The 15,355-nt window shown below is 61.8% G+C and overlaps 1 protein-coding gene across 3 annotated transcripts; it reads right to left on the bottom strand.

Moving 5' to 3' along the window:
* Positions 1 to 221: 221 nt before the first annotated feature.
* Positions 222 to 15,191, bottom strand: ARHGAP45 (Rho GTPase activating protein 45). Of its 3 annotated transcripts, none has more exons than XM_048288079.1 (23): positions 14,686 to 15,191; positions 12,644 to 12,971; positions 11,398 to 11,541; positions 10,319 to 10,403; positions 10,161 to 10,233; positions 9,829 to 9,907; positions 9,501 to 9,638; positions 9,255 to 9,319; positions 8,881 to 8,991; positions 8,535 to 8,615; positions 8,170 to 8,349; positions 7,864 to 8,001; positions 7,418 to 7,608; positions 6,985 to 7,124; positions 6,552 to 6,629; positions 6,215 to 6,316; positions 5,837 to 6,000; positions 5,438 to 5,626; positions 4,965 to 5,102; positions 3,161 to 3,399; positions 2,673 to 2,934; positions 2,448 to 2,550; positions 222 to 2,293 (listed from the first exon to the last, which is right to left on the bottom strand). In XM_048288079.1, exons 1-23 carry the CDS (start codon positions 14,773 to 14,775, stop codon positions 1,965 to 1,967), a joined length of 3,447 nt encoding a protein of 1,148 aa, XP_048144036.1. In that variant the 5' UTR covers positions 14,776 to 15,191; the 3' UTR covers positions 222 to 1,964. The 3 variants fall into 3 exon arrangements, with proteins under 3 accessions (XP_048144036.1, XP_048144035.1, XP_048144037.1); XM_048288078.1 differs by lacking the exon at positions 14,686 to 15,191 and adding an exon at positions 13,938 to 14,193; XM_048288080.1 differs by lacking the exons at positions 6,215 to 6,316; positions 14,686 to 15,191 and adding an exon at positions 13,938 to 14,194.
* Between the last annotated feature and the right edge of the window lie 164 nt (positions 15,192 to 15,355).

Genomic DNA, 15,355 nt, shown 5'->3' with positions numbered 1-15,355 from the left:
CATTCCTTCCCTGATCTCCTGCCCTCTGTGCCCTGGTTTGGGACCCTGGTGTTCGGACACTGCGACAGAGTTGCTCATCACCCCCAGTCACGCTCATTTTAATTTATCCCAGGACTCTGGGGGGGCTTTTAAACTTCACTTTTCCTGCCAGAAACACTTGGACTTGGATGTTTCCTGCAGCTGGGGGAGCCTGGAAGCCCCAGATCCCCAGGACAAACGTGGGTCAGAACACACTGGTTTTATTGGTTTTTCGGAAGCTTGTCAATGTGAACACAGCAAGACACAAGGCAGCGCCGTGCAGCAGCTCAGGCCTGTCAGGACAAACACAGAATCGACACAACCACGAGGGAGCTGCTGCCGAAGGAAGCTCAAGCACAGCTTTAGCCCCTTCTCTCGCTCGCACTCGCCCTCATCATCCTCACCCACCCTCACACGCACGCGGTACCGCCGTGGCAGCAGCAGTGCCACATCCTCCTGCTGCCCTGGAAAAATCCAGCTATCCTGTGGAAGAGCTGGCCGGGGCAGAACAGCTCCTGGGGGTCTCCAGCTCTTCCCTGGCTCAGTTCCAAACTCATGAGTTAACCTGGGTTCATGTACCTTTGCTGAGATGGGTTCTCCATCGACTTCAGAGGGCTCAAACCTCCCGTCCATTGCCTGCTTCTGCAGTACCAAGGTGTCGGAGACCCCCCCAACACCACCTGGTCTGTCTCCCACAAGCAGGAGAACAGAGAAGGCTCTCAGCTCATTCCAAGCTAAAACTCTACTTGTTTCTCTGTGCCTCAGTGCAGGAAAGTCTCACAGCTTTAAAAAAAACGAAACCACTTTTTGGCTTTAGTCTCTTAGCCAGCAGAGGTAGTGGAGTCTTGTTGAAGGGTTGATTCATGTCTTTACAGAAAAGGAAGCTCAAGGTTATACTGGCTGGGGCTGGATCCAGGCTGTGGTGGCCCTGAGGAGGAGGAAGAGGCACTTCCTCATGGGGCCCTGCTCCTTGCCCAGCTCCAAGAGCAGAGGGGTTAGTCCTGGACTTGCAGCGCAGCTTTTTGGAGATTAAATGACTGTACAACCAAACCCTGAGAGCTCAGCAGGGCTCAAGACTCTGGAGCCAGGCAAATCTGCCCTGAGGCTGCCCACAGCCTGTGGCTGCTCCTTGCATGGCTCTTGCCAAGGAGGGAAATGCCCATCCATCAATGTCTGTCAATTCAAATGCCCGTCAATCCAAGCAGCAATGCAGATACCATCAGCTGGGCCAGGACCACGCAGTGCTGAGGTTTTGGGGCAGGAAAGTTTAGTTCAGTCAGGTGTCAGTGAGGCACATCCCCTGAGAGCCTGGCAGACAGCACAGCACCAAAGCCAAGCCTGGCTCGGGGTGAGATGGTGCAGGGGCTCCATCCCAACCCCAGCGCTGCTCCGGCCGTGTCCCTGTCCCAGGGGGCTGCCTCCAGGTCCGTCTGTCCCCGTGGTGCCATTCTCCTGCCCATCTTGAGGCATTGTCCCTATATCACCCTGGCAGCCTTGGCTCCCTTCCAGCCTCAGCCATCGAGGATGACCAGGTCCTTCAACTCATCCAACCTCGATCTCACAGCACAGGTGTGGGATTTAGGGATTCAGGAGCTCAGAAAAAATAAGACACCAGGCACAGCACAGCCCTGGGTTCCCTCTAAGTCCTGAACAAGAGGAGGGTCTGCCTAGCCGCAGCTGCCTCCCAGGGAAGGTCCTTGATGGCCCCAGCTGAGCCAGGGGTCCTGGCAGGCTGTGACCCCATTTCCCAGCCGGGCACCGAGGGAGTCGGGGGTTTTGTGTGAAAGCTCCAGCCAGGAATCAGCCAGGACTCGCCTGCAGCTGACACACCAAACCCCCCTGGGCTCCCACATCCCTCCTACCCCTCCACATTCCAGTGTCCTGGGCAGCCTCTGGGATTTACCCCTTTGTCCATCCCAGTGTCCGTGGTGGTCCTGTCCGGTGGCTTAGATGAACCGGGGTTGCAGCTCATGGCTGCCGTGGCCCCGAGGGGTGCCAGGCTGGTTTGTGGCATCCTTGGGGGTGGCAGGGCTGCGGCTCTCGGGGGCTTCCTCTGTGTCACTCTGCTCGTCCCCAGGGCTGCAGCAGCGGGGAGCGGAGCCCTCCGTGTCTGACTGGCCCACGCTGCAGCTCCGGCTCCACGGCCCCTCGCTCCCCTCGTCGCAGAAATGAACCTCCTCCGTGCTGGTCTCACTCCCCTGCTTGGTCAGGTGTGTCCGTGGCTCCCCACTGTCCTCCAGCTCCGAGTCGGAGTCCACGGAGCGGTCGCCGGACTCTGTGGGACAGAGGAGTTCTGTGCCACCCTCCAGCCCAGCACTGCAGTGTCAGCAGCAAACCTGTGGCCCCCGGGGCAGGGGAAGGGTCTGCGTGCCCCCCATGCCTCCCATGGGACCTGCGCCCGCCAGGAACCCCCAGTGCCTCTCACTGACCTGCGAGTGAGTCAGCACTGAAAGCCAAATTCCCCTTCTCCGAAGGCAGCTCCAGGTAGGGGCTGGTGCCAAGAGGAGCCGCGGGCTGGGAGCCTGCGTGGGCCTGGGAGGGAACAGGGACGGTGGTGAGGGCACGGAGGAGAGTTCTCATTCCCTGGGAGCTGACTCCACAGAAGGTTCATGGAGCATCCCCTGAGAGTCCCCCCCTTCCCTGGAGACTCCTACCTGCTCAGCACCACTGGCCACCTCCTCCGTGGCACCTGAGCCACGTCTGCCCGGCTCAGCTGGTGCTGCCACGTCCTTGTGCTCGAAGATGGTGGGGTAGAAGATGATGAGTGCCTCGATGATGCGAGCTTGGTGGGGATAATCCACCAGCGAGGACAAGGAAATCGTGGCATCCGTGGGCCTGGGGCGCATCAGCGTTGGCCCAAAGACGATGCCCAGGTTGCCGGAGGTCATCTTGTTGTCCTGTTCCACTTCCATGATCCTGGGTGGGAGGTGGAGGAACCGCTCGTGAGAGCAAGGAGGGAGAGGGGTGGATGGGCAGGGCTGGGGGAGATGCTGGGCTGGAGCACCTGAGCCTCAGGAGGGGGAGAGAAGCAGCTGCAACCATGGGCCTGACTCCAGTGAAGAGGCTGCGCTCACCTCCCCACCCCAGGGGAGAAAGGGAAGGTACCCAGCAGCCACACAAGCTCTGGCTATGCCCCTCTCACCTCCTCAGGTGCTGCAGGAGGTACTGGAGCGTGGCCATGTTCTCGCTGGGGAGCTCCTTCAGCAGCTCCCTCAGCTTCAACACCAGGGTCAGCACCACCTGGTCAGTGTCGGCTCCTCTGTCCACCAGCTCGGGGCCGCCCTTCCCGCTCCGGCCCTTGACCTCGCCACCCTGCAGGCTCTCCTTGGCCAGCCCCATCAGCTCATTGTACAGCCGGAAGGGCATGAGGGGCTCTGGCAGCTGCAGGGAGAGAGAGAAGAGAAGAGAAGAGAAGAGAAGAGAAGAGAAGAAAGAGAAATGATCCCAGTCCTGCAAGCAGCTCCCACCTCCATCAGACCTGGACCTGTGCTGAGCTGCTGAGCTGGGGACACCTGGGGCATTTCTACAGTGAGGAAACATCCCTGGAAGTGCTCCAGGCCAGCTTGGAGAGGGCTTGGAGCACTTTTAACATCCCTTCCACTTCAGGATTCCATGAGTCTGTGACCTGCAGTGCCACAAACCTCTCCCCAGAGGTGATACTTATTTATCCATCTCCTGGAGCATGTCAATCCAGCCTCATTAGGCCTGGCCAAGGAGCACTTGTGAAGCTCAAGCCTCAAGCGGCGTTTGATCCACCCACGGGTGCTCCCTGCTGGGTTGAGGTGCAGGGATTCCCTTTTTTTCCTGGAAAATCCCTGGCTGGGGTGGGCCCAGCTGCAGGCTCCCCAGTGGACAGGGGCTGGCTGGGAAGATGACAGGGATGGGTAGTTCTGGGTGGGGGAGGCAGGATGTGAAGGGCACAGGATGTGCAGAGGTGGGGCTGCGGCGGGGGAAACTGCTTTGAAGTTTGTGTGAAGCAGACGGGGCTGGTATTAACTGCTGGGTGTTCCACATGGCTGGGGATGTTTTCAGAGCGGCTTAAATTGAGGTTTTGGGGACAGGCTGCCTCACAGCAGAGCAGGTTCACTCCATCTACCCCTTTAGGGAAGGACTTTAACCCATTTCTCTGCAGCGAGGGGTCAGGTCGGGGCTCAGCACTGATTTCCCCCTCTCATTCCATTCTGCTTTTCTTTGGAGAAACCCCGGAGGCAACTCAGAGTCCTTGACTCCTGATGTGCAGGAGCCCAAGGACACGGCTTCCCCTGTGAGGTAACACAGAGCTGCCCTTCGGAGGAGTTACAGAGAAAAGCAGCACAAAGAGTTAATCCACGGCTGCCTGCAAGAGAGAAGCAGCTTCCTCTTCGCTCCTGCCTTGCGGTGGAGGCTGTTGGAGGATGTGGGTGACACTGTCTGCAACGGCAGTTTGGGTACGGGGTGGGGGGTGCTGGGGCTGAGCCAACCTTGGGGTGGCCCGAGGGACAGAGATCCCTCTGAGCCCCCCTCAGAGTGACCTGAGGGGCAGAGATCCCACTGAGCCCCACTCCAAGGTGCCCAAGGGGCAGAGACCTCACTAAAACCCACCCCAGTTTGACTCCAGGGGCAGAGCCCACCCCATGGGGACGTGACTCAGCCTGTGCAGGGTGACCTTTGCTGGCCCCTTCCCTTTTTGGGTAGCCAGTTCCCCAGTTGGAAGGGGCGGAGCGTTCCTTGTTTGGAGCTCGGGCAGGTCGCTGTTGTGCGGCTGTGACCGCAGTGACGCTGTGTGGGATGAGCTGGGGGGGGTCACTGTGGCCCCATCTCCAAGGCCAACCCACTCCCCCCTGGGAAGGACCCCTCCCCTCCCACCCAGTCACTGAGCCCAATTTGTGCAGAATTCCTCCGGCCAGGTTGGTTCCTCTGGCCACCTCCCCTCCTTCCCCTGCCACGAGGCACCACCAGCACCTCACCTGTCTCAGGTAGAGCTTCAGGACGTTGCTGATGTCATGGGGGGAGGCCTGGGACAGCTCCACCAGCTCCTTCCCATTCTCAAAGGCCTGGCAAAGCTTCTCCACGCGGGTCTTGACGCCGTTAACTCGGTAGATGCCCTGTGAAAGAAAGAAAAGCGGAGCTGAAGTGAGAGGAGAGGTTCCTCTTCGTGTTCGCTGTGTGCTCCCACCCTCTCCTCTTGGGGTGGGAAATCCCTCAGGGAAGTCATTTTGGGAGATCTCCTTCCAGCTCAGTCGTTCCTGCTTCATAGGAAAGCAGGAGGCAGGAGAGGTGAGTTTCCAAGGGCAGAGTTTGGGTTATCTGGGCCAAGCTCATCCCTGGCTCCCTGCCCCATGGAAATCTGAAATGGAGCCTGCTGGTTTTCCAGAGGACCCTTCCAAGATCCTGTGGCTCAGCCAGCTGAGGAGGAGGAGGAGAGGGGAGTGTGACTCACCTTGGTTTTCAGGGCCCGCTTCTCGATCTCCGAAATGCATTTCTTGACGATGAAGGGGATCCCATCCGGGCTGCCCTGAGACGCCTTCATGAAGTCCTGCCCGAAGAGCTGCAGCTTCCCTTGGAGCTTCTTGTGCCCACACTGGATGGCCAAGGTCTCCAGGCACTTCTTGTGGCAGGCCAGGTAGCACTGGAAGAGAGAGGGGAACACGTGGAGGTGGGGGGCAGCCACAGAGACACCAGGCACCGCTCGGAGCATGGTGGGAGACAGGAAAAATGCATTGAGGATGCTGCAGGACCCAGGGAAAGCCACATTTTCCACCTGGAACCCTCCCCACGGGAGAAATGTCCTCCTGACCATGATCAGAGCTGGGTTCCACCCCCAGTTCTCCCAGCTCACCTCCTCGCACTCGGCTCCCTGGAAGTACACATAGCTGTTGCACTCTCGACATTTGGAAGGGGCACGGAGCTTCCTCAGCCGATGGGTCTGGGCAGCCTTGGACAAGCCAACATTCCGGAAGGGCCCCGTGGGAGTCGCCAGCTCCGGGGTGATCCCGTTGATGCCTACGGAAAAGGAAATGTGAGGTCAGGCACGGCAGGACTGTCACTGTCACCGGTCTGAGCAGGGCTCATCCCTCGGGGAAGGCAGCACTGCTTGGGGACACCATCAGGAATCTCCAGCAATTGTTGGATTTGCCTCCAGAACTACTGGATTTGGGAGCTCTGCTGTGGTGGGGCGTGTGGCAGCAGCACTGTCACCTCCCACCCTGTCACCTACTCTGCTCAAAGGGGGTGGTGGTCCCGTCCTTCTCCTCCAGCTCCTCACTGGAGGATGCGGTGCCGTTGGATGACAGCCGCTGGAGCTTGTGGCCAAATTCACCTGTTCAAGGAAAACCCACAGAGCAGTGAATCACCTGAAAAGCTGCTTCTCTTCTGAGAGCTCACCCCGTCCCATCAAATCCCACCCTATCCCACTGGAGACTGGGATCAGCACAGTCGGTGAGAACAGTGTTCTCACAGGGCAGGTAAAACAGGGGACAGTCCTGCCTAACTGGGAAGCTCTGGGTTTAGATTGGCTGTGCTGGGAGGGGCTCCTGGGCTGTTCCCATATCTACCTGTGTTGGAATCCAGGTTGCTGTCAGCATCAGCGACAGAGGTTGGCCAGGATTTATGGACCTGGTGTCCCCTCCCACCTGCAGAGAGAACACACAGTCCGTTGGGATTGCTGTCTGTGTTCGGGAGGGAATAGCTGGAGAACAGCCTGGATGCTGGGAGAAACTGGGATGACTGGGGGAAGCTGCTGGTGGGGTTTGGTGCATCCAGTGACACCCAGCAAGGGGAGATTGGAATGGTTTGTCAGAGCAATGGTTTGTCAGGGAGCAAAATGGCACAGATCTGATTTAGTGTCCTTCAGGAAATCCAGGCTGGGAGGCTCCCAGCCCCTCCTGCTGCTGCCAGCAAAGCTCCCGGTACCCTGGGGGTCCCACTCTGCTCTTGCCTGGGGGGATGTGGGGCATGTGATGGAGAACTTTGGGGCTCCAGGCTCACCTCTCCGCTCAGCCGCCCCGGCCCCGCTCGGTGACTCCTTGGCTCCTGCTGCTCCCTCTGAGCCGGCCCCAGCCCCCTCGGCACTTGTGGAGAACTCGCTGGCATTGAAGCTGCCCTTCCGTGCCCGAGTAAAGGGAGACCTGAAGGGGGAAATGGGAAGGTGGACGGGAAGGAAGGACACTTGGGAACCTTATCCATGGCTGCCATCCACCAGCCTTGGGAATCAGAGTCTCTTAAATACTCAACAGCCTGTCTCATTCATTGAAGAAGGGCAATTCCCAGCTGGTCCAGCCCTAGCATTCCCAGCAGGAGCTGCCTTCAGGAATGCTGAAAGCATCCTGGCTCCTGCAGGAGAGCGTGGGCAGCAGGAGATAACAAAGGGAACGTGGCTGAGCTGGAGCATTACCCAGGAACGAACCCTCTCCTCCCTTACCAGGCATTGTGGGACACGTAGGGCTCGAAGTCGTACTGGACGTCGGGCTCGTCGCCGCGCTGCAGCTGCCGGACGTGGGACGCATACTGCTGGCCCGGGTCGTACAGCTTGCTGCTCTCGCACAGCGTCTGGAAGTTCACGGGCAGCGGCGCCGTCTGCATGTGCATGAGCTGGTAGAAGGAGATGGTGGCCTAAAAGCGACGTGGAGAGGGACAGGTGTGAGCCTGGTGGGCTGGCACGGGAGGAGCTCCAGGTTAGGTAGGAAATCAGGAGCGTGGAGCAGCGCTTTTCTGGGCACGAGGGAGAGGGGAGCTCTGCATCTGCACCCAAACCCCTGCTGGAATAGAGGCAGCTCAGCCAGCTCTGCTGGGAGGCAGCTCTGAGCCCTCCAGAGCAGGGCACAGCCACCTCCTGCCCTGGGGACACCCCAACCCAGCCCCACTCACCGACTTGACAACCTGGTCAGTCTGTTTGATCACTTCGTGGATCTGCCGCAGGGAGTTCACCTTGGTGTCCTCCAGCTCCTGCTTCTGCGTGTTTGCATCAGCCACACAGGTGCGGTACGTGGCCATGGCCTCTTCTGCCTGGGAGTTGGGAGAGCAAGGCATGGGAACAGCTCAGAGGTGAGGAGAGTAAGAACAGCCCCTTGGACCCGCTTTGTCCGGGCATTCCTGAGGATCATGGGGAGGGCTCAGTTCATCCACACGGCTCAGGGAACAGCAGGAGTGAGGAGGCCCCTCCAGAGCCGTCACCTTGTTCTTGGCTTCCTCTTCCAGCCGCCTCTTCTTGTCCAGGGCTTTGGTGGTGATGCTGCTGGTCGTGTTTTGCTGCTCCTCCTCTGCTTTCACCGCCATGTACTTGGCCTTGTCGTGCTCCTCGCTGCGCTGCATGTACGTCTGCTTGGCCTTGCGCAGGTTCCCCTCCGCCTCTTGCTGCCAGGGAGAGCCAGGGTGAGGATGGAGCCCAGCAAGGGGGTCACCAGCTCCTGCCAGGGTCCTCCAGCACAGCAGAGGCACCCGACGCCTCTGGAGAGGGGCAGGGTGCCCAGCGTGCTCAGAGGAGGACGTGTCATGGGTTGCTCCAGGCTGGGATTGGGAACACAAACCCAGTCACTCACCAGTTTCCTCTGCGCTCGGTGCCACTGCTCCTTGATCTCCTTCCTGCGCTTCTCGTGTTCCAGGCGTCTCACCATCAGCGGCTGCATGGCAAGAGAGGGAGGAACAGCCCCGTGATGCCCTGAGCTGAGCACTCCTGCTCTGCCCTCGCCATGACTTTGCAAGGAGAAGTGCCCTGTGGTGGTCACTGTCACTCCCAGGACAGGTCACAGGCGCTGGTTTGTGCCAGGGATGAAAATCCACAGCCTGGGAAGTGCTGGATGCAGGTTCCCTCTGGACTGAGCTAAGGAAGAGCCACCTCTGCAATGCCAGGACCTCCAGCCCTGGAAGGACCTTTTGTCCCCTCACCTGGAGGAAGGTTTGGTGCTGCAAGGTGTTGGCTGCCTGCAGAACTGAGGTCCCATGCTCCATGTCCTGCTCCAGGGCCAGCAGGTAGATGGACAGGAAAGGCATGTTGGTCTGGGGAGAGGGAAAACACATCTCCCTGAGCCCCAGCACCCCACACGAGCCCAAGGAGATGCATCCTTCAGGGAGAAAGAGCCAGAGGCAAGGTGGGGCTGGTGACTGCTGCTGGTAAAAGCCCCATCCTGAATTTCTCCAGGCAGAGCTCTGGAGAGCTGCCCCCATGTTCTCCTGAGCTGGGGCACATGGAAAGGGCTCTCCAGGGTGGCTGGCTCCCGATCCAGCCTGGCACTGGGGGCTTCAGGGACTTGGGGACTTACCTCCTGGCTGATGGTTTGCTTGCAGCTGTTTGCCATCTTCTGGAGCCCTTTGGCAAACTCCATCTCTGGAAGGAAAAGGTTGGAAGTGAAAAGACACAAGACACCGGGATTTCCCTGATGGAACCCAATCTCCTTTTGAAAAATAAATCAGGAACTTGAGGAGTGAGGCCCCCCGGGAGGGACCTCAACCTGTCCCGTGGCTCAGCCCTGCTCCAGAAGGGACCCACTTGCTGCCCCCCCACTCACCCAGTGTGGTCCTTTTCTCCAGGTATCCAATCAGGTCCTTCATGTACTTGGAGATGGTTTTGGCGTACTGGAGGGCAGCGTCCACGCCCCCCTCACAGCGCTGCAGCATCACGTCCACCTCCTCGGCCGGAGGACAGGCTGCAGTGGGACGGACACTCCGTGAGCTTCCAGCGCAAACCCCTCCAGCTCCATGCCAGCCCTGGTGCCACCAGCTCTGCTGCCTTTTCCCAGCTGAGGAGCCGCGTGTGGCTCAGGATGGCAGCGATGATGGGGAAGGTGCTGCTTCCTGCACAGACCCCAAACCCTCACCCAGACTCATCCTGCTTACCTGTGTCGTAGCTGTCCATGCCCGAGGGCACACCGTCTCCTCCAGGCCCAGGAATCCCCCCATAGAGGCTCTCCATAGTCTTTGGGAATTGGGAAAGAAAAGGGAGTGGTCAGCCAAGAGGATGGGGAGCAGCTGGAGGGGCTGGCGGAAGGATGGAAGCCGGAGCTGCTGGAGTCTTTTGGCCACTGCTGGAACTCAGCTGTGCCCGGGAGCTGACAGGACTGTCACCAGAGCAACAGCCTGCTCTGGGCCCACACCAGAGCTGAGGGGAGCAGCCAGAGCCCTGAGTGATCCTGAGCCCCACGTGGTGGGAGCATCTGGGCATCACTCACCTGGTTCTGGTCGCTGGGTGGGATGGAGAGGATGGTGCTGCTGTCCACCTCCCCCATGAGGAACTCGGACACCCTGTGGGGAGAGGAGCATGGCCGGGCTCAGCACAGGGACAGTGACACGGGCTGCCCCTGGGGGATGGCTGCCCAAACTCCCTTACGTGCTGCTGAAGGACACAGCGATGGTCTCGATGGCCTTCTCGAACTCCCGCTTGTCCGCCTCATTGTTGGATTCGTAGTGGAAACCTGGAGATGAGGAAATGTGGGAGCCCTGTTGGCACAAGCACCTGTCCCTGTCTCAGCAGGAAAAACCTGCCAGCTCATGCTGGTATCAAGGGGGCTTTGGGGCTGGGGTGAGTCAAGGGAGCAGTGGGAAAGATCATCCGTATAGATGATGGATTTTTCCAGTGCAGCAGTTTCCCCCTCCTCCTTCCCAGGACTGACTTCCCTGACAGCATCCCTTGGCTCGTGTTTCTGTTTATTCCCGTTACTCAGGGCTGCTGGAAAAGTGCTGCTGGACCTGTTCCACTGCCTGCCTTGCCTCATGGCTCCTCCAGCCCCCTCTCCAAGCAGGATGAACTCCTCCAGGAGGGCTCTTGCCCGCAGCCAAAAGAGGAACCATCACCAGCAGCAGGAACCGGGGCCAACAGCCCTTGGCAGGCTCCCACACCACGGGACACCAGTGGCCAGGGCTCCTGGGCAGACCCCAGCTCAGCTCCTTGGGGTGGGGCTGGGGTCTGCTCCAAGCCCACTCCCCCCCATTCCTGTGTGGGACCAGCCCCATGGCAGCCCTCCTGCCACCCGTCATGAGCTTCCTGTCCCCTGCAGTTCCTGGTTGGTGTCCAGGAAGCCACGGGTGACTCAGAAGGTTGTGCTGTGCCTCTGGTAGGTGCAGCCGCCCCCTTCCCGTGGGTGACAGTGGTGGGAGGTGGTGCCCAGCTGGGATCTAACCTCCCAGATCCCGCTCCATAAACATGAGAGGCTGCCAGGAGCAGGGTCTGATTATTTCCGTGTTTTTCCTGTGGCTGTGCCTGGAAACCCCCGGGCAGGATCTGTCATTTCTGACACTACAGCATCCTTAAAGCTGAACCACAGCAAGAGGCAGACGACACTTTCACCCTCTCTGCCGGTCCATGGGGCAGCCCCACTGCCGGCAGCCCCTCCATGAGTTCCCCAATCCCCCCATCCCACTGTGGGGCAGGAGGGGAGTGGGACAGAGCTCCCAGCCCCACTGTCTCACCCTTGACTTTGGAGATGAGGGTCCCAGCGGCTGTCAGGGTCTCCAGGGTGTTGAGCAGCGGGTACTTGTTGATGACCTGGCGCAGGATGCGCAGGGTTTCACCCAGGCACTCGTGGGCCAGCGGCCGCTGGGGCTCCTTGGAGTCTGCAAGAGAGGGGGGCTGAGATGCTGCACCCCTGTCCCACGTCCCTGCCCTGTGTCCCTGTCCCGTGTCCCTGCCCCGTGTCTCTGCTCTGCATCCCTGTCCCTGCCCTGTTTACCTCCCAGCCACCCCCTGCCAGCCACATCCCAGGCAGGGACAGGCCATCTCCCAGACCATGCAGCAAATCCCCCTGCCCTCGGGGCTTCCAGGCCTGGCATGGCCACATCCTGCTTGTCCAGCACCTCCCCACACCCATGGCCGTGTGTCTCCTGCCCAGCCTGGTGTTGGCTGAGGGGCAGCCTGACCTTTGAGGCATTTTTTCCTCCGTAGTAGCTTTTTCCCTTGAAAGCAGTTTGGGAATTTCCTCCATTTCCTTCCCTCCCTCCTGCCGGATGGACGCTCCCAGTTGGGAGGGATGTGCCTGGTCCAGCCAGGCTTGCTGCATCCCACAGGTCCCCCCCCAGACCCTCCCCTCTGTGGGCTCCAGTTGCCAGCCCAGGGGGCTGGTCAGCACCCCCCAGTGTAGGGCGAGGGCTGGGGACTGACAGCCCGGTTAGGAAATGGGGAACTTCCCTCAGGCAAGCGCTGGGATGGGGGATCAGCACCCACTGCCCAGCCAGGCAAAGCCCCCTCCCCATCCCAGCCCCCAGCTCGGGGTCAGGAAGGGGTTTCTGCACAACCAGGACTGACTACATGGTGTCACATGCCCCCAGACCACAGGTTCAAGGCATTCCCTGTGTCCTCTCGGTCAAGGAGAGCTGCTCATGAGCCCGCAGACCACCCAGCCCCATCCTGCTGGCCACCCTGGCGGGCTGGGGGGCCGTGCCCAGCACCCTGCGGGGTTCGGGGGGCCCTGGCAGGCGGCTGGCAGCGCCGCGCTGTAAACAGGAAAACGGGCGGATGAAAATAGCTCGTGGCAGGAAGCCACGTTATCCCGGCTCCGAGCTCCAGCAGCCACCCACCGCTCACCCACCACCTCTGACTGCTGCTGCACGTCCCCTGGGGGTCCTGGTGCCCTCTGACCCAGGCAGAGACTCCCACCCACGGGTGGGGTGTGTCTCGGGGTGCTGTGATGCAGGTGTTTGGCACGGGGTGGGCACTCACCATCGCGCAGCACCACATCCCGCAGCTTCTCCAGCGCATCGGCAAAGCGGGCGACATCCGCCAGCATCTGGGAGATGTCCTCGGAGTCGATGAAGGGACCCTCCCCGCCCTCCATCGGGCTGTAGCAAAGGGGAGTCTTGTGGCCCTTGGGCACGGCGCGGGGGGCTGCGTGCAGGGGGAAGCCGGCGGCGCTGGCATGGCGGCTCAGGCTGGTGGGGCGCTTCAGGGTGCCCACGGCGCTGGGGCTGCTGCTGAGCTTGGCGCTGGCCGGGGGCTGCTCCCCCACGCTGGAGCCCGGCGCCTCCAGGCAATCTTTGCGGGAGAGGTCCTGGGGAGCAAGGATGAGTTTGAGGGCACAGCCAGCATGGCGGGGACCCCAGAGAGGGAAGCACCCCAGGACCCATCATACCACCAGCCTGGGGAGCTGTTGCCTTGGGGGGCTGGTGCCAAGCCCCGCAGCTGTGTTGTGCCTCAGTTTCCCCAGGTAGGGATCACCTTTGGGGACCGTCTTGGGAGACTGGGCAGGGTCTGGGCACTTGCCTGGCTGCCCCCACCAGTCCTTGCCAGCCCCTCTGGGTCTGTGTTTGTCATGAGGGGCACACAGTGACCGTGTGGGTGACGTTGCTTGTCCACTCCAGCACCCACTGTGATGAGGCTGCCCATCCCAGGGGGCTGGGGACCCCAGCACAGCCAAATGGCGCAGGATCCAGCCCGCACATCACTTCCTCTTTTCCAGCTGCTCCCTTGCTGGGGGAGGAGGCAGAGACAGGGACACCTCCCAGGCTGCTGTTGGGGGCTTTGAAGGTATTTTACAGATGGAGGAAGCCCCAAATTTCTAGGGGTAAAATCGCACTGAGGGAGGGGCTGGTACCGGCTCTGTCCAGGGCTGTGCATGTCTTGAGGGCCACACATCCAGCAAAGAGTCCTCAGGTGTGGGGAGGGGACCCTGTAGCCCCTCAGCCCCCCCAGCAGCTCCCACCAGTGACTCCTTGGCACCCGGTGTGACACGAACGCGCAGGGTCTGAGCATCCCTGGCCGGGCGCTGCCGGAAGCGTTTTTGGCTCCGGCGGAGCAGAAGCGGAGCGCCGAGAGCACGAGGCTTCCGCGGGCGAGGGCGAACGGGGAAGCCCAGCCCCACAGGGGGCCAGACCACCACGGGGCTGCAAGGGGGCACAAAGGCCCCCACCCCAAAATGCCTGGGGGCACCCCAGCCCTGTCTCGGTCCTCCCGGGATGCAGCGGCCCCGGCGACCCCCGTCCCTCCCTCCGGCGCCCCGGGGTGCCCCCGGCCGTACCGTCAGCCTCACGGCGGGCGTGCGGGGCAGCGAGTCCAGGGAGCGCTGGGGCGGGTGGGCTCTGCCCGCCGCCGCCGAGGGGCTGTAGCTTTTCCTGCCCGCAGCCCGGCCGAGCATCCCGCTGGCCGCCACCCATAGGCCCCTCTGCCGGGGAGTCGGGCCGGGGATGGGGACGGGTGTCCCCTGCTAAGGAGCCGCGGGTGGGCTCCGGGTCGCCGTCGGCCGCATCGTGCCAGCCTGGTCTCGCCCCAATCACCGGGACTGGGGCGCAGGCGCGGGGCGGGCAGTGCGGGGTGCGCTGGGGAGCCCCGGCCGGTGGCGTTTCCTCCTGGCTCCTCCGGCACGGGGGGGGGGGGGGGTCCACAAGTCAATAAATAAATACCTGGCAGAGCCGAGGCACCGGGGCTGGCCGAGCCTGCCGTCGCCCCGCTCCCGCCTCAGTCGCCAGAGAGGTTTGGGAGTCTCTCTGCCCTCCCCAAACCCTCGGCTACAGCCCCCCCGTTTCCTCCCTGTCCCTTCCTGCCCTCCCGCCTCCCTCGGCGGCTGCTCCGTCCCCTTCATCTGGGGCAAAATTCCCCCCCACCAGCCCAGTGAGTAGGGTTCTTTCTCGTTTCCCTCCTTTTCGCAGACCTCCTGGACGTATCCAGGTCCCCATTGCCACCCTGTGGCTCTTCCCAGCAGTTCCGTGGGTGCTGTTGCCCCTACAACCCCCACCGTGCCGGGGGTGCCGGGGGGGGGAGGAACTCACCGGCAGGGTCTGTGGGACGGGGCTTCCCGCCCGGCTCTTCTTGGAGATGGAGGGGGTTTTTATCAGCTCCCGCTTCTTCCGGGAGAACATCGTTCCCGGGGGGCCGAGCCGCTGCCCTCAGCCCCTCGCTCGGCCCGGCCGCCGTGCCGGCTCCTCACGGCGCCGGTCACATTCGCGGGGCGCAGTGTCAGGAGGGCGCGTGTGACGCCGCCTCGTTTCCTCATCGGCTTCGCAGCCCGACCTGAAACAGGAAAAGCCAAACGCGCACCCAGGAGCGAGGCCGGGGCCAGGGGCACCCTGGCTGCTCTGCTGGGTCACGGCGGGGCAGCGGGACCCCGGCACTCCTGGGGATATTTGAAGGGGTTTCAGTGCTTCAGCCCAGGGCTTACAGAGGGGTGGGGCGGCTGTACCCCACTCTGGGACCGGTGCTGGTCCCCGTAGGACCCCCACCCTCTGGGGAGTTCACCCTGTTTGGGGGTGTCCATCCGTCCAGGGATGTGGGGGTAAGTGGGATGGGGGGCTCTGGGCTCCCACCCGTGGGGTGCTCCCGGCTCTGCCCTTCTGTGGGCTCGGTGGCGGTGCCTGCTGGGGTCACTGCCCTGCCCCCTGTCCCCACCAGCCTTTGCACACGCACAGTCCCACCCAGCCACGGGTGCTGCGTGGGGACCTC

The sequence above is a fragment of the Corvus hawaiiensis genome, chromosome 28 (genome assembly GCF_020740725.1).
Source record: "Corvus hawaiiensis isolate bCorHaw1 chromosome 28, bCorHaw1.pri.cur, whole genome shotgun sequence".
Lineage (NCBI taxonomy): Eukaryota > Metazoa > Chordata > Aves > Passeriformes > Corvidae > Corvus > Corvus hawaiiensis.
The sequence above is the reverse complement of the archived record's forward strand: the minus strand, read 5'-3'. Positions and strand labels throughout refer to the sequence as shown.